Consider the following 18,967-nt stretch of genomic DNA (forward strand, 5'->3'; position numbering starts at 1 on the left):
CTGTGGAGAGGTGTCATGTAGGGGTGCAGTGCTGGGAGTACTCCGGGTCAGGCTGTGGAGAGGTGTCATGTAGGGGTGCAGTGCTGGGAGTACTCCGGGTCAGGCTGGGGAGAGGTGTCATGTAGATGTACAGTAAATATGACTGGGAGCAGCTGTCTAGTCAGTGACCCGGGCCCGGCACAGGGCATGCAGTACACAGTCAGACTAGAAGCCGGGCAGCAGCCGCCAGGAGCTGTCACTTAGGGCCGGCTCGGGCTAGTGACGTCAGCGCTGTGCGCCGCATGGTTACGTGGATGAGATGGGAGAGAGCTGCGGCGGCCGCTAATAACACTGCGCATTGTGTGTGTGCAGGGGCCGGCAGCATGGAGGCAGAGGACCCGGAGAGGAGGAGGAAGCTGGAGGCCGGCAAAGCCAAGGTAATGCCGCCACTGAGCAACCGTGTCACTGTCAGCATATGTCACTGACTCTGTGTGTTTTGTCTCATGTGTGTATATATTTGTGCGCATTCCAGTGTGTGTGTCCTGTCATGTATGTATGTATGTATGTATGTATGTATGTATGTATGTATGTCAGTCAATTCCAGAGTGCATGTGTACTGTTATGTATGTATATATATATATATTCCATTGTTTGTGTCCTGTCATGTATGTATGTCCATTCCAGAGTGTATGTATATACAGTATATTCCAGTGTGTGTGTCCTGTCATGTAGGTATGTCCATTCCAGAGTGCATGTGTACTTGTATGTATGTATATACAGTATATTCCAGTGTGTGTGTCATGTCATGTAATGTAGGTATGTCCATTCCAGAGTGCATGTGTACATGTATGTATGTATGTATGTATGTATGTATGTATGTATATATGTATATTCCAGTGTGTGTGTATCCTGTCACATGTTTCTTTGTATATTCCAGTGTGGGTTTGTCCTGTCACATATGTATATATGTGCAAAATCTGGGGTGTGTTTTATGTCCTGTCATATATGTATATTTTAGGATATGTGTGCCATTTATGTATGTGTGCACATTCAGAGTGTATGTGTGTCTGCCCATTGTAGAGTATATGTGTATCCTGTCACTTATGTTTCTGTATATATCAGGGTATGTGTTTCTTCTTGTCACATATGAATGTATTTGTTTCCTGTCACATGTATACATGTACAGTACTCTGTGTGTCAGTGCACCCATTGCAGGGTGTGTCTGTCAGTGTGCCAGTCCCAGGGAACATGTGTGAGTGTCAGTGCTCCCGTTCCAGAGGTGTGTGTGCGTGTGTCACTGTCTCCATTCCAGGGTGTGCATGTACCTGTGTTTGTGTGCCTACAGTATTTCAGGGTGTGCATGTCTATGTGCTAATTGCCGGCTATGTTTATATGTGTTTGTGTGTCCTAATTAATATGGTATTTGTGAATAACATATTTATGAAGTTATTTTAAATATTGTTTTATTTTAAATACAAAAGCATGTGTTGTGTATTGCTGTTTGTTTACTGATGTCAATTTGTCAACAAGCAGGATTTAGTGACTCAGTTTTTATTTTTTAATCCTCTGTCCCAATGTTGGTTATTCCATGTAATATTACCAGAGCACAGACCTCTGAGAGTCCTCTGTGTGGACACAAAGCACAGTGTGTTTCTTATTTGTGCAACTGTTGCTGTTCTGTGTCAGGAACGCGTACACCTGTTTCCTATGTGGTGGTTGGAGCCCCCAGATTGGTATTGTCCACTTGTGTGTCACACTGCAGTTGTCACAGCAGATGTTACTGTTCACTGTTAATCTATATATCCGGCTGCATTAATTATAGAATCTTAAAAATTCTTGCATAGTTTAGTCAATAAAAATGAGTTGGTTCTGGTTATACATGTATACAGTACTTGGAGGTTTACAAACATTTATATGTCAATAGGCATGTGTTTACAGTTGAGATATAGGGAATATTTAATGGTTTCTGCTTGGACAAGCGCTGTGATCTGGAGATGGACATTTGCGGTGCACGGCTGTCGGTGTAATTTTGTCTCCTGTGACAGCTGCACATCTTGGCTCCTCTGTGTGACATTTCGGCTGTACGGAGCTCACTGACTCTGTGCCTTACACAGAACACTTCCTGTTACTGTACATCTGCAAGCGGCCAAATGCTAATTCAATAACTTTGCACTAACAGTGACTGGAGATTAATAGTGATACCATGGAACCAGCAACATTGCAAGGATTCGTCATTGATAAAGCAATTTGTGAGATCTTTTATGCGGAATGCTTAATGGTTGTCTTTCTGGTTATGGGACTACAAGCTGGGGGCTAATCCCTAGTGGGGTAAAGTCAGTCAGTAGCTGCTGTAAAGGAACAGGTTTGTCATCTTTGCCATATACAGTATGTGAACACATTGAAGAAGCCCAATATATGGAGAGCTCAAAGAATTTGTTTGGGCTGTATAGTCATATCTCCTAGCACTGAAATGTTCACTGAGATCTGATTTAGTCTCATGGGTTCTCCTATCCCAGTGGTGTTGAGTGTTTTTCCCTTGCTTAGATAATGGCCATAGGTTAATGTGTCATCTAAGTTCTCTGTATTTTGTATGTTTCTTATACTAATATCTTATCTTATTGCACTCAAAAGCGCCGGGTTTAGCTGCTTTGTGCAGCTTAACCTATCTACATATATTGGTGTGCTGCCGGAAATGGCATTTATTTTTGCAGGACTTGTGCCCAATCAGAGCAACAACTCAATGGCTTTGTCAGGCTCCCATTAATTATCGCCACCTTTCAAATTTTAATCCCCCCGCCCCCTTTTAGGTCCTGTAAGATGCAAGGTGGGGCCACTATATCGATGCACCATCGTCCAGTGTGTACATACAATATATATCTGTGAATGGCGTTGTTCACAGATACTGTACAGTATATTGCTTCAGCTCAGCAACACAGCTGATGCCCCATATATCTAGAGATATATATCGGTGCATCACGCTGTGTGTGTGGGTGTGTGAGATGCCACCCATACAGCCATGCTGGGAGCCACCGGAGATTGACAGCTGAGTGGGCAGGGACTTGCACATGCACCCGCCCTCTTGTGATGTCAGTCCTCATGGATCGGGCAGTGTGTATGGAGAACATGCTGCCTGATCCGTCTGTAGATATATCATTCACCCAGCTTTAAAAGGTCAGACTTGGTTTTTCCTGCACGTACCACAGGTGCTGCAGTGACTTAAGATATGGGGAGATTGGAGCCCAAGAGCGTGATTCAGACCGGTTAGCAGGGCTGCAATTTTTTTCAGATGGACAAAACCATGCTGCACTGCAGGTGGGGCAGATGTAACATGTGCAGAGAGAGTTAGATTTGGGGGAGTCGTTTTGGTTCTGTGCTGGGTAATTACTGGCTGCTTTATTCTTAGGCCAGGTACACACCAGAACGATCCTGATTGTTAGTAGATTGTTAGCAGATTGTGTGATGCTCGCACGATCTGTTGGAGCCACACAATCTGCTAACGATCTGCATCCAATCTGATCCCAATCCGATCTGAGTCTGTATCCAGTTGAATGGATCTTTTACAGATCCTCACTGCAGCAGGTAGGATCTGTAAAACGACCAAACGACAGCGGGGACGCGCATTGGATTGGAATCGGATCGGAATTGGACCTAAACATGCACAATCTACACACAATCTGCATCCAATCGGTCGGAATTGGATCCAGATTGATGGAATTGAGCCCTAATCGTTCTGGTGTGTACCCCCCCTTACACTGCAATTTAGATTTCAGTTTGAACACACCCCATCCAAAGGTAACTATCTCTGCACCTGTTACATCTGCCCCACCTGCATTGCAACATGGTTTTGTCCATCTGCAAAAATTGCAGCCTTGCTAAAAGGCCTGAATCAGGCCCCAAGGCCACACGTTGATCTCTTTGCCATGTTCGTCCAACCACCCCGGAACAATGTTTGCAATGTGGCAGGAAGCGTTCTCCTGCTGAGAGACCACTGCCGGGAAAGGAAGCACTTGGTATATAACCGTGTTTAGGAAGGGGTTATGTGTTCTAGTAACAGTCACATAAATACCAGGATCCATGGTTTGCCAGCAGAACATTGCCCAGAGCACCACACTGCATCCACTGGCATTCCTTCTTTCCACAGTGCATCCTGGTGCCATCTCTTTCCCAGGTACATGACACACACAGGGCATGCAAACCATCTATAAGAGACCGGATTCATCAGAGCGGCCCACCTTCTTCCATTGCTCCATGGTCCAGGTCTGACACTCATGTGCCCATTGTAGGTGTTTTCAGCAGTGGACATGGTCAGTATGGGCACTGTGACTTACTGTATCTGCGGCTGCTCAGCGCCATACACAGATGTGCCGGCAGATTAGTTCCTGCCTAATCCCCTGCAGTGCTCCGTAAGCAGAGGCGTTCGGGGATGGGGATGGCGAGCAATGCCGAAAAGGGGGGCATGTGGTCCCTGTTTTCCGCAAGGCTACGGATTGCATCTTAAGATGGCCAGCCTGTATAAAAGCTGAGGCTCACTCATGTAGCTGTTTGCGGAGAACATCGTCACCATTGGTCACAGGGCCAGATGCACTAAGCTTCAAAAGTGATCAAATGGAGAGTGATAAACGGCCAGCCAATCAGCTCCTACCTGCCATGTCACAGACTGTTTTGAATAATGTCAGGTAGGAGCTGATTGGTTGGTTGTTTATCACTCTCCATTTGATCACTTTTGAAGCTTAGTGCATCTGGCCCACAATGTTGATCCCAGGCTGCGATGCAGTAAGGAGGTTTTTAACACCTACTGCATGTGTGCCTTTAGTGATCGCATTTGCAGAGATGCCTGCGTGCAGCTTTGCAAATGCGATCACTGCTGAATGAGTTCCTGACAGTTTTTACTTGCTGCAGATTTTATACAAGGAGAGATTGGTGATCCCACTAGGGTGTGCGCAGGCCAGAGTGGTTCCGGAGCAGAATGCTTGCTCACAAAAAGGTGGTGTGGCCATACCGGCATCACTATGGGGGATTGGGTGACCCTGTCAGCATCTCAAGTGGGGGCGTGCCTGGCCATCGATGTTGCTGATAGGTGCCGGGCTTCCTCCCCAAACTCTCCATTGCCATGGCACAGCACTGGCAGGCTATTTAGCAGGGTGCCAGCAAAAGGGCAGGGCACATTTTGCCCTTTAAAAATCGGGCAGGGCTGCTAAAATTGAAGTAAAGAACCCCAGCCTAGTGTTTAGAATAGAGATAATGAATGTTATTCGCTTCACCTGCCAGTGGTTTTAATGTTATGGCTGATGGGTGTACACTGTACATGCCAATTACTGTTTCCAAACTGTACTGTAAGATCTCTGTTAATATACACTTATATATGTTATGTCTCCCAAGATTATATTACCTATGTGTCAGCCTGGTTTAATAGATCTGACTGTAAATCCCCCTTCTAATTACTTCCATTGTGTATCTACAATTATAATGAATGAGTGGAGTTATGTGACATATACAGTATACATATGTTATAAGCTTTTGACATTTACAGGGTTGAATGCTGCTAATGTGTTCCTTGTGTGTGGTGGAGAAAGCTGTGTCCGATCTCTGTCCTGCCGTTCGGTGTGACTCTGGATATAGAGATCTGTCTGTAGAATTTAGCCCGGCCTTTTTTTTTAAATTATTTTTAGATGGCGAAATTTAGTGTATTTCATCATCTATATACAGTATATGTCTAGTGCCCGTGAGTCTCCGAAACACTGACATCTGCTGGCAGAAAATGAAACTATATTTCTTTCTCACAAACACAGAAGGTAGCAGACTAGCTCTCGAAGCTTTTGCTCTCGAGCAGGCTTACTAGTATAATATAAATACATAATGATTGTTTCTAGGGGAGATGTTTAGTGCACGTTATTGTAGGAATAATAATTGGGAATGTTGGTAAAGAACAGAACGTTACCTAATGGGGGAAATTTACTAAAGGAAATTTGTAAAAAATAGGTGTATTTGTATTCAGAAATTCACTTATTTTTGACATTTACTATCCCAAAAATACGGCAATTCGTATTCGTATTGATAGCACATCATTACGAATACGAATTGTCATATTTTCGGCATAGTAAATGTCAAAAATAAGTGTATTTCTGGATACAAATACACCTATTTTTTTTACAAATTTCCTTTAGTAAATTTCCCCTAATGTATCAGCTCTTATTATGGATGTTATTTCCAGATGGAATTTCCCTTTAAAAATAATATTCAACCTGTCTCTGCAGGGATATTGAGGAAACAGGGTTATCGCCCCACTTTCCTTTTATGGGATATGGTCATGAGGTTGACTCTATGAAGGTCAACATGCAGGTCAACACCTGAAATAGGTTGACAGGGACTGAAGGTCCACAATGGGATGGGCGAAATTAGTTTTTCACGTATTCCTTTAGCCAGCATGTGCCGACAGGCGGTATTTCATAGACTCCCATCCACTACAGCAGGGGTGGCCAACCCGTGGCTCGTGAGCCGCATGCGGCCCTTCACAATGTGCGGCTCGCCGTTCAGATCGCCCCAGCGCCGCCGGGGGAGGGGGGGGGGTCTGTGGCGGCTGCCAGCGTACTGACCTTCAGGTCAGGAGATGCCCGGCAGCGACTAGCACTGTACACAGAGCCTATTGGCTTTGTGCACAGGATAGGTGGGCGGGGGCAGGCTGGGACAGGAGGGGAAGAAGCTGCCGCAACGGCCTTAAGCAGGGGTGTCAGAATGGGAAGGAGGAGGCAGCTCACTCCCCCCAAAGGCAAGAAAGGCGCCAACACTGAAGGCAGAGCCGGCGCAGGGAGCCAGCCTGGTAAAATCACGGTGGGTGCTCAGCTCTTATCACTGCAGCTGCTGAAAGCTTTCAGCGCAGCATGGGGGGGGGGGGGGGGGGGGAATGTGTGATATCACTTGGTTTGCCAATGTGTTTGTATTACTCTGGGGGCCTGTATGTTTTATTACTGTGGGGGCCAGTGCATGTGTTGTATTTTTTCCATTGGGGCTAATGTGTGCGTGTGATTTTTGTTTTTTTTTATTATTCTTTATCCCCGTGGGGGACTGATGGTGTGCCTTGGCAATTTTAAGGTGGCCATACACATGCAGATTTATCTTCAGATCTGGCTGGTTGGAACAAAAACATGGCTATGGATGAGAGCAAATGACAGTTGACCATTTGCTTGGAAATGCTGGAAAACTGACAAACTGTCACTCATCCATAACCATGTTTTTGTTCTAACCAGCCAGATCTGAAGATAAATCTTACTAGTGTATGGGCACCTTTAAAGTTTTGTCCAGTGTGCCGCAAGCTATAAAAGGTTGAAAATCACTGCTGTAAATGGTGCTGGAAGACGCTGATGCCAGCATCCTCCTAGCTCAACAGCGCATGTGCCGGCCGCCGGGTCACTCATTGTGCTATATATTTTTTTTTACAGGTTTAGCCAGTTTCATCTATCTGGACAGCATGCCATATGTTCCGTGTCCCACTCTCGGTGAACAGCGCGTGAGACTGAAAGATTTGGCGCGCTGGCCGGATAGATGAAACTGGCGTACCGGTTCTTTGTCTTACCAGAACAGATTTTTCGGCTCTTCGCCTCTGGTTGGTTGGCCACCCCTGCTCTATTCCTTCTGTCTTACATACAAAAGCCGTCCACTGTGTATGCCAGGCTACTGACTTATTATTTACTGCTAAGCACTGGCATGTGAAAGCTGTAGCCACTGTTCCTGACCACTGTAGCTTTGGAAACAGAATGACTACCTGGGTTATGTCCTATTTATATTTGGTGGCTGAAAACGGACATCACTGAAGGATTCCATTCAGTCTTCCTTTCCCTGAGGTAGCAGGACAAGAGGAGGTGCGGAGCCCCTTCCCTTCCCTGAACTGCTCTAAAGGGACGTACACGCGCTTCAATTTTGACAGGTTTTCGATTCAATTTTGCTCATAGAAGCAAAATCGAATCGAATTCAAATGATTTTTAAGATCAGCAGGATTTCTCTATAACGAAAAGAAAAATCGACCCTGCAGGCAAGGAAATATCGAATTCGATCCAGTAAATCGAATGTGTACAATGTGCCTTGATTGTAAATCGAAATTCGATATCTAATGCAAAAGTACAGATCTAATGCCAAATCGAATCGAACATCGAATCTAAAGCAAATTGAAGCGTGTGTACACACCTTAAGCTTGGGACATGCTGACCTGTGCTAGTGTCTGCTTCAGGACCCAACAGCCTTGGACAGTATTGGATGTAAAGTAATGTGTTTGACATTGTGTTTACAGCTGAATATACCATTGTTCTCCTTCATTATCAGCTGTTTTACACCAATAGCCCACCCATATGAGCTGCTGACTCTCCGATCATACTGCCTTGTCCACCTGGCCTGGGTGCTGACTGGCCAGATCTTGTCCGTGTTTATATGAATGGCCAAATATCAGGCACTGATCTCACCCAGGGGGCAGTATTGTACCGCATGTGGGCGTCATTAGATTTAGCAGGCGTTTAAGCGAATATTGTGCTGGTGTGAAATCCTTCCCTTATTTGGATTTATAGAAGTGCAGAAGGACTCTTAATCTGAGATAAAGGATTTGGGCTCTGTGTGCACGCATTGGGGCATATGAATGAATGAATAACTTACACTGTACTATTCTTGGCTCAAGATAAAATGTGAGAGGAGCTTTGGGTGTCTGGAGCCAGACAGACGGTTTATTGACAGGGTGGCAATGAGTGACAGATGGGTTGGAAAACACAGATGGATCTTCTCTAATCACTGCAACTGCTCGGGGGATCACTTGCTTGGTGGGGGACATGACAAGATTCTCAGTTGCAGGCGTTTTCCTGAGAGCTTTAGGCATTCTTAATATTGACTTCTGACTGGTCACAACAACTCCCATCATATCGAGCCTGGAAACTTTGCTTGCCAAGGGTTATATTTACAAAAGATCAAAGAGACTTAGTTGCCCATAACAGCCAATCAGATTCTGCCTAGTGATCCCTCTAGGATCATGGTGTAGGGGGAAAGCGGGCACTTTGAATGTGGTGGCCCGGGCCACCCAATGTCGCCACCCACGACGTCTCTGTTGGGGGAATGCTGGGACGCTCCCAAGCTCTCTGGACAGCAGCGGCGTGGTTGGACGGGCCCGGCTTCCCCTAGTAGCACGGAGTATACAGTGGAAGGAGCAGGATTCCCCCAGTAGCACGGAGTATACAGTGGAAGGAGCAGGATTCCCCCAGTAGCACGGAGTATACAGTGAAAGGAGCAGGATTCCCCCAGTAGCACAGAGTATACAGTGGAAGGAGCAGGATTCCCCCAGTAGCACGGAGTATACAGTGGAAGGAGCAGGATTCCCCCAGTAGCACGGAGTATACAGTGGAAGGAGCAGGATTCCCCCAGTAACACGGAGTGTACAGTGGAAGGAGCAGGATTCCCCCAGTAGCACGGAGTATACAGTGGAAGGCGCAGGGTTCCCCCAGTAGCACGGAGTATACAGTGGAAGGAGCAGGATTCCCCCAGTAGCACGGAGTATACAGTGGAAGGGGCAGGATTCCCCCAGTAGCACGGAGTATACAGTGGAAGGAGCAGGATTCCCCCAGTAGCACGGAGTATACAGTGGAAGGAGCAGGATTCCCCCAGTAGCACGGAGTATACAGTGGAAGGAGCAGGATTCCCCCAGTAGCACGGAGTATACAGTGAAAGCCGCAGGGTTCCCCCAGTAGCACGGAGTATACAGTGGAAGGAGCAGGATTCCCCCAGTAGCACGGAGTATACAGTGGAAGGAGCAGGATTCCCCCAGTAGCACGGAGTATACAGTGGAAGGAGCAGGATTCCCCCAGTAGCACGGAGTATACAGTGGAAGGGGCAGGATTCCCCCAGTAGCACGGAGTATACAGTGGAAGGAGCAGGATTCCCCCAGTAGCACGGAGTATACAGTGGAAGGAGCAGGATTCCCCCAGTAGCGCGGAGTATACAGTGGAAGGAGCAGGATTCCCCCAGTAGCACGGAGTATACAGTGGAAGGAGCAGGATTCCCCCAGTAGCACGGAGTATACATTGAAAGGAGCAGGATTCCCCCAGTAGCACAGAGTATACAGTGGAAGGAGCAGGATTCCCCCAGTAGCACGGAGTATACAGTGAAAGGAGCAGGATTCCCCCAGTAGCACGGAGTATACAGTGGAAGGAGCAGGATTCCCCCAGTAGCACGGAGTATACAGTGGAAGGAGCAGGATTCCCCCAGTAGCACGGAGTATACAGTGGAAGGAGCAGGATTCCCCCAGTAGCACAGAGTATACAGTGGAAGGAGCAGGATTCCCCCAGTAGCACGGAGTATACAGTGGAAGGAGCAGGATTCCCCCAGTAGCACGGAGTATACAGTGGAAGGAGCAGGATTCCCCCAGTAGCACGGAGTATACAGTGGAAGGGGCAGGATTCCCCCAGTAGCACAGAGTATACAGTGGAAGGAGCAGGATTCCCCCAGTAGCACGGAGTATACAGTGGAAGGAGCAGGATTCCCCCAGTAGCACGGAGTATACAGTGGAAGGAGCAGGATTCCCCCAGTAGCACGGAGTATACAGTGGAAGGAGCAGGATTCCCCCAGTAGCACGGAGTATACAGTGGAAGGAGCAGGATTCCCCCAGTAGCACGGAGTATACAGTGGAAGGAGCAGGATTCCCCCAGTAGCACGGAGTATACAGTGGAAGGAGCAGGATTCCCCCAGTAGCAAGGAGTAGTTCCCCCAGTAGTGGGAGGAAACCAGGGTACCCGGAGGAAACCCATGCAAGCATGGGGAGAATATACAAACTCCACACAGTTTGGGCCATGGTGGGAATCAGGGCTGTGAGGCAGTATTGCTAACCCTTACACCTTCTGTACTGCCTGAGGATGTTGCCAGCAACCCGTGGGATTGTATATTGTTAACGATGAAGTGGGCACACACTGGACAATAAAACTCATATAGGTCTTTATCATTATCACTAAAAATTGTTTAATGTGTATATAGTCTAAAGGCCCCCATAGACTAGTGCGATTTTTCACTCAGATTTGATGTATGCGGACTATAAACCAAGTGAAAAGTGTCAAATCTTATGAAATGTATTTACAAATCCAATCTGATGCACGGGCCTGTGGGATATGGTCACTAGGTTGACACCTGGAATAGGTTGGAAGGTCGACACAAGCATTACATAGACAATGGGAAGGTCCACAGTTTAAAGGTTGACATGAGTTTTTTTTTAACATGTATTTTGAGCCGACATGTGCCGACAGGCGGTATTTCATGCCCTGCCATCCACTACGGCGTGGCGGGAGAATAAATTGGTGTGCCACCCGTGTCGACATTCGGAACAAAAAAACATGAAAAATTCAGTTGCCCTTTAAACTGTCGACCTAATGCTTGTGTCGTCCTTCCAACCCTGCTGACCTTAGCCACGTTGACCTATTTCAGGTGTCGACCTAAGCCCTGTAGACCTTCAGTGGTCGATGCAATGACCCATACCCAGTCCTGTGTGCATCGAATTGGTTCCGGATATTGGCCCTCATTCTGGTTCATTCGCAAAGGCGAATTCCTTCTCAAATGGACAAAACCATGTGCACTGCAGGGGGACAGATGTAACCTGTGCAGAGAGAGTTAGATTTGGGTGCGGTATTTTGTTTCTGTGCAGGGAAAATACTGGCTGCTTTATTTTTACACTGCAATAAAGATCTAATTTTGAAGTAAAACCCCACCCAAATCTAATTCAGTCTGCACAAGTTACATCTGCCCCCCCCCCTGCATTGCACATGGTTTTGTCCATTTGAGAAGGAATTTGCTTTTGCAAGTGAACCAGTATAAGGGCCATTGTCAGTGCTGCAATAAGGATTCGTCATACCTGCAGCAGTGAATCGGATCGCATGTGATCCAGCCACCAGGTGGCTGCTGGGCCATTTGAAGAGGTATCGCATGCGAGCTTCCATGCAATACCTTCTACTAGTGTATGAGGGCCTTTACTTTGCTGTGGCATTTACTAGTGTATGGGGGCCTTTACTTTGTTTTGCTGTGGCAGCGACATTGTATCACTTGGTGATCTAGATTCACTGTGATGTACTAACTCTATAATGCTTTTGCTGGGAAATAAAAGTTTTCCATAGTACTGTACTTATGTAACCGCCATGATTTTACCCAGCAAGATCCTTTTCTCTCAATGTTTTGCTACTGCGGTCTGTGTATGTTATAAATCTGCAAAACATTTTGTTTTACAGTAAATGACTTTTTTACATTATTGTAGACTGTTCTGTACAGGTATCACCAATAAACCTGATGGCTTGAGGACAGCAGACACTGCCTGATTACTCATGTCTGTCTGCCTGGTCTGTACTTTTCCCTTTGCACAGTGCTTGTGTGTTCTGTGTTGGCTTCCTGCTGCCTCCAGCTCTGCTGCAGTGCAACACTGTCGCTGTTTTTACTTTTCAGTATGATTTCCCCACATAAACATTGCAGAGGTTGTTATATTGTCGGTGCTTTAATGATTTCTTTTATTTATTGTTCAATGTGTGTTGCTTTGTGCATGGAAAAACTGAGCCGAGCTTATTTACCCCCAAGAGATTAATCTCTTCCGATTGTTAACAAGTGCACGCACACTGTAAAGGATGCATTCTCCCAGAGGAAAGGGGAACGTTTCTGGTACAGTGAGGTTTAAAGTAGACCTGTCCTTTACACATCTACAGCCACTAGCTATAGTCATTCATCATTTTCAGAAATGAGTTTACAATTTTTATTTTTAAATAATAATATTCTCACAATTATGCTCATCAGGGGCGTAGCTAAGGGTTCATGGGCCCTGGTGCGAAAGGTCACCTTGGGGGCCCCCCTACATACAACAAAATTAAAATCTCGGTCTGTTTATATTTTAATACATCATTGCCAAGGGGGGTTAATGTCTGTTGCCATGGGTTCTTGCTCGTTGCCAAGGGGTTAATATGTGTTGCCAGGGGTTATTGGATGTTGCCAAGTGGTTACATTTTTTTTTTATCAGGGGTTAATGCTCGTTGCCAAGGGGGGTTTATTCCCGTTGCCAGGGGTTCTAGCTTGTTGCCAAGGGGTTAATACGTATGTGCCCACCCCAGCCACCTGCCCGTACGCTGCTGTTGCTGCCCCTGCCTTACCCTGCGCAGAGAGAGACAGACGCTAGAGTCATTTTTCACTTCCAGCGTCTCTGACAGGGAGCACAGCTCTGCAGCCGCGTTACCAGGAAGTGCAGAGCTGCGCTTCCTGTCAGACGCTAGAGGTGAATTATGACTTCTAGCGTCTGTCTCTGTGTGCAGGGGAAGGCAGGGGCAGCCGTAGCTGACGGGCTGGTGGCCGGAAACATAGGTGCACCGGCAGCTATTGCAGTGCTGCCGGCAGCCTAGTGAGAGCAGAGATGAGGACTCGGAGCGGAGGTAGTGTGTATGGTGCTATAATGTAGGATTCAATTGGGCGTTGGGCGTGGCGTAGTATTTGAATTTTTGGTACTTGTTTAGTTTCACGGCGGCCGATATATCGGCCGATCCGATGCGATTTTTTTACCTATTCATAACCCCACTATCCCCTACGCATGGAGTTGATTGTATATAGTGTGGCGAGCCACTGAGCCCGAAGTGTGGCGAGCGGATGTGGATTACTGTGCTCGCCACACTATATAAAATCAACTCCATGCGTAGTGGATAGTGGGGTTATGAACAGGTAAAAAATCACATCGGATCGGCCGATATCGCATCCGATATATCGGCCGCCGTCAAACTAAACAAGTCCCAATTTTTTAAAATTTTTCCAGCGGACTGTTAAGAGGCATACACACGGAGCGATTTTGTAAGTACCTGTCGCTCCATGGACCTTATTCAGGTACGTACGCTCGCATGCGAATTCGCGATTGATTGCCAGGTGCACGCACCCAACATTGTGGCATGTGAGTGGGGGAAGAGGGGGGGTTGTGGGACGGTGGGCAGGGGAATCACCCATGGGAACGCTCAGCGTTTCATGGGCGTTCCCATGGAAATCGCACAATGATGTTGGGGCCAGGGGTGGGTAGCTGACATCACTGGATATCAGCTTCCCGCCCACTTCCTTCAGAATGTGCGTGCTCTGAGCAACCTTAGATGTGCGGCGACCATGGAATGATGTGGGTGTTCCCCCGCAGGCTACGAATGGATGGAAAACCAAGGCTGGGTTTGGTGGACTCGCAAGGCTGTGAATTCACAGCCCTGCGAATAAATCAGAATAACCCCCCAATGTATATACCTCCGAGCGATGGCGATGCGCAGTCATGCATGTCGCTCGCTAGTTAAGTCGGTGCATGCAGTCAAAATCAGCTGGGATGAACTTACGCCACTGATTGTTCCAGGTTTTCCTCGAGGTAGAGTCATCTCCAGCGCTGCCACATATATCATTTACTGTATGTACAGTTTGTGTAATTTCTCCATCATCCACTAGGGGACACATCCTGCCTTCTACCTTCCCGAGACATACAGTGGGAAATAACTGATGTTATTACGGTAGGATTGTATAGTGAGGACAATGAATGGACCCAGACAGCAGGATCACATACAATGTATTGTATGCGCTCTATTCCCTGTTGGGAGGCTGACCGAGTCTGAGGTCAGGCATGAGTTTTTCGTGTGTGTGTGATTTTACATCTGTCACCATGAACCCCCAATGAGTGTAAGGCGCACCCTCGCATGGCTCGCATCAATCTGCATGTTCCGAGAACTTTACTAATCTCAATTAAAGGGCCAGATGTTCTAAGCACCAAAAGTGATAAACAGCCAACCAATCAGATCCTACCTGCCATGTCACAGGCTGTGCTTGAAAAATGTCAGGCAGGAGCTGATTGGTTGGTTGTGAATCACTCTCCATTTTATCACTTTTGAAGCTTAGTGCATCTGGCCCTCAGTCACACATCGTAATTACAAAAAAGGGTACTTATGTAGTATCTGGACGCCCGATAAAAAAATCGGGTGCATCGATCGTATGCGATGCGATGGACCCGATTTTTTTAATCGGATTCAATGTTAAAATGGAGTCCATTTTAACATAGGATTCTATGGGAAAATGGGCCCATTTCATTTCCCCACTATCCAAGTGGGCATGGAGTTGGATATAAACCTGTGGCGAGCGTAGCGAGCCACCGAGCCCGAAACGTGGCGAGCGGACGCAGGATACTGTTTAAGAAATCTGCGTCCCCTCGCGGGGCTCGCCGCGCTTCGCTCGCCACGCTTCGGGCTCGCTACGCTCGCTACAGGTTTATATCCAACTCCATGCCCACTTGGATAGTAGGGGTATGAAAAAGTCATATCTCACTCAATCTCACTTGCATCTGACACATTAATGACAACTGGAGTTAAAGATTAACGATATATTTGAAACAGAAAGTCAAGTAATCCAAAAAAAGAACATAACATACAAAATAATAATGAAAATGACATCAGAAAAATACAACAAAAAATTACTTTGGCTTATTGAGTAAAGTTAATGCATGGAGGATACGTCCAAACACATCATCACCTGCCAGACATTTGCGCCAGACAAACTCGCCCATGTAGCTGGCAAGATTGTGGCGAGCTGTTCCCCGCTGGCACTTGTTCCTCCATTTTGCACAACCCCATAAATGTTCAATAGTTTGGGTGTGTGCCCCACTTTCCGGGTCTACAAAATTAAAGCGGTAATTCACCCTAGCATGTGTCTAACCAGCCACTTCCAACTCGCTGGTTCGGTATGCCCGCCAGCAGTCTGACATAACAGTGGATCCGGGTTCAATGTTAGCTACAATAGCTGCGATCAGGGTTGCAGCATCCCTCTGGGCAACTGGCAGCATGAAGCATTGCCCAGTCTCCCTGCAGACCCCACCAAACACCCATTGCTGGGGAAGTATTCGGCCCACATTGGCCTGGCGCTGCACAAAGACAGTTTCGTCCACCTCCACCACTTTCCCTGGTCCGCCAATCCTGCGCTGTGGATGAGCCAGGAGATCCTGCTCACAGGCCTCACGCATAAATGCATTATATGTGACCGCTGTTTTGATTGACAAGTTAAGCTCCTTTTTACAGAAGCTTACAGATGTTAGCTCCTGGTTACAGCAGTAGATAAACCTAACAATATTGACGAAAGGGAGCCGGCATCCAGGGCTGAACAGCGCAGCATGGAGACTTTTTTTCTTGTTGCACACCTTCACATAACACCGCCACTTCTGCTCGGCTGTATTCAATATCATGGGATGGCCATTGTCGCAGGTGGCTGTGGTGGGCAGAAGGCCATGTTCTTGCAAAAAGAGAATAGCAGCGTCCTCAGTCTGCAGCAGTGTGAACAGCATTGCAGATGACGCAGCCGATGTCAACGCTGTAGCCATATCAGAAAGCAAATCTCCAAAACCACCTCTCTCAAACCGTCAGTTTGTCCTCTCCAAACACCCTCAGATATTACACCTTCCTAACCTCCTTAAATAGCCTTTTTCCCAATATTTGCCAGCTGTGCCAAAGGCCGGATTAAAAATTGGGTGCAATAGGTGGAAAATCGGGTCCATCGCATTCAATATGGTCGGATGCGATGCGATAATCGCATCGCGTTGATTGGATGCCTTAACTTAAGGCATCCAATCAACAAATCGGGCGTCCAGATACTACATAAGTACCCAAAAAAGTTCTCGTAAAGGAAAGAAAAAACGAAAATCTGCAGCTATGTCATGACTTACATACAAGAGGGGTATTATAAATGTTTATGTATTCGTTCCTTAGTTTCGGGTGACCGGATGTCGGTATGGATCATTGGATAGACATGAACTAGGTCGACAAGCATTTGGTTGACACCACTAGGTCGACATGGGTGAACATCGACATGACTGAAGGTTGACTTGGGTTAGGTTGACACACGCATTAGGTCAACGCACAGGTCGACCTGGGGAAGGTCAACAGTGAAAAGGTCAACATGGGGTTTTTCAGTTTTTTGTCGGGAATGTTGACATAGACACTGAAACGTAGCGCCGCGTCCCCCCGCAGGGCTCGCTGCGCTCGTCATGCTTCGGGCACACTATTTTTTTCTCCCACCACACCCTAGTGGATGGTAGGGCATGAAAAACCGCCTGTCGGCAAAAAAAAACAAAAACAAATGAAGAAACCATGTAGACCTTTTGACTGTCGACTTTTCCTTTGTCGACCTAATGCTTGCGTTGACCTAACCCGTGTCAATCTTCATGCATGTTGACCTAGTGACCGTATCCCCAGGATGTCTACGTAATGCTGGGTACACACCAGGACGACTAGGGCCCGATCCCCACAATCTAGATCCAATTCCGATCAATTGGATGTAGATTGTGTGGTGATTGGGCCCTTTTCTGTCCTGGTGTGGACCGATACCGTTCCGATGCGCGGTCCCGCGGGTCGGTCGTTATTGAGATCCTACCTGCTGCAGGTAGGATCTCAATGACGACCATACAGCCGGGTGCGGGTCGCCATCGGATCGGACCCGCTCACGGTGCACATCGTGAGCGGGTCGTGCCCCCCCCCGCGTCACCGTGAGTGGGTCGGACGAGACACTGACGACCCGCTCACGATATGCATCGTGAGCGGGTCGTCCTGGTGTGTACCCTACATAACTCTCCCACGTGATAAAGAATCGCCTTTACCCAATTCATTTGAAAGAAAAGATTTTAGTTTAGTTTTGTATAATTTTGTGTGGAAATAGAAATGTCATTATAATTCTTATGATTTATGGCCATCCATGTGGCCAGCTGGTGTCTGTCCGGTCATCACCACGCTGTCCTGAGGATGGGCCTATTTTTATGTGGAGGCCTGGAGCTCCATCTGCCCCATTGCTAATCTGGTCCTCTCTGGGTACGTACAGTTGGCCATGTCTGACCATATGTGCCCATGATTTCCCATCATGCTAATTACCGAGGTCTGTAAGAAAGTGAGAGGCCGCGGTCGCCTCAGCTCTGATTACACCCTCACGTATCCCCTTTCTACTTCATAAATATTTGCAAGTGATTTACTCCTCTCACTGACACGGTTTCGGTTCCAGAGACCGTTGGGCTGCTCATTTCTGCATTATTCAGTATTACAGTACAAGGTCCATTTACCTAAACATTCAGGGATATAACACATGAAAAATAACTCTCTGCAGAGGCATCTTAGTGATGCCAGGCGCTCGTGGTGTATCGTTCTTATGCCCATGCTTCCTATTGTGCCACCGGCATGAGATATAGGTGCCGCCATGTTATTACATTTCATTTCTAAATAAAATTGTATTCAAAGGTGCGAACGAGCCAAAAAAGAATCCATTCAAACTATTATAAGACACTAATGCTGGCCACACACCACACCAAATTTCCTCCAACCATCCAACTAGTTGGTTGGATGGAATAAAAACCTGGTACTGGATGGGAGCAAATGTAATTTGTAACTAAGTCATTTGTTTCCCAAATCGGAAAATGGACAACAACTGTCACTCAGACAATGTACTGTAGTTGGACCTATTTGATTTATAGGTACTTGTTTCCTAGCACGGCCACAACGATCATAATCGCGGTCATCGGGGGTAAAATCGGGGCCATCGCGGGCGATTTCCCCTCAGAGAACAATGTTAAATGCCTCAATTTACCCGCAATGACCACGATTTCCCATAGGAAACAATGTGAAATGGCTCAATTTACCCAAATTATCATAGGAACAATGGTAAATGGGCCAAAAACACCCCTGAACATTGAAATGTCCCCCCAAAAGTAGTTTACGCCACCACGTGATCAACGTGAACCCGAAGCGTGTCGAGCGCAGCGAGCCCGCGAGGGGCGGCGGTACGCGTCCTCCGACCTTTTCATACCCCTACTATCCACTAGGGCGTGGAGTTGAGAATAGAATAGTGTGGCGAGCGCAGCGAGCCACCGAGCCCGAAGCGTGGCGAGCGCACGCGGATACCTGTGAAGCCCGCGAAGGGACGCGTTTACCTGTGAAGGTATCCGCGTCCCCTCGCGGGGCTCGCTGCGCTCGCC

At 47.2% G+C, this 18,967-nt stretch overlaps 1 protein-coding gene across 1 annotated transcript in view; it reads left to right on the top strand.

Annotated features, from left to right (window-relative positions):
- The first annotated feature begins 258 nt into the window (after positions 1–258).
- AKAP9 (A-kinase anchoring protein 9) overlaps positions 259–18,967 on the top strand; it is a 229,317-nt gene continuing 210,608 nt past the window's right edge. The window contains exon 1 of the mRNA XM_083145245.1: positions 259–416. Coding sequence (XP_083001371.1) covers positions 282–416 — 135 coding nt within the window. The 5' untranslated portion in view covers positions 259–281. The remainder of the gene's footprint in view (positions 417–18,967) is intronic.

The sequence above is a fragment of the Crinia signifera genome, chromosome 5 (genome assembly GCF_055691185.1).
Source record: "Crinia signifera chromosome 5, ASM5569118v1, whole genome shotgun sequence".
Lineage (NCBI taxonomy): Eukaryota > Metazoa > Chordata > Amphibia > Anura > Myobatrachidae > Crinia > Crinia signifera.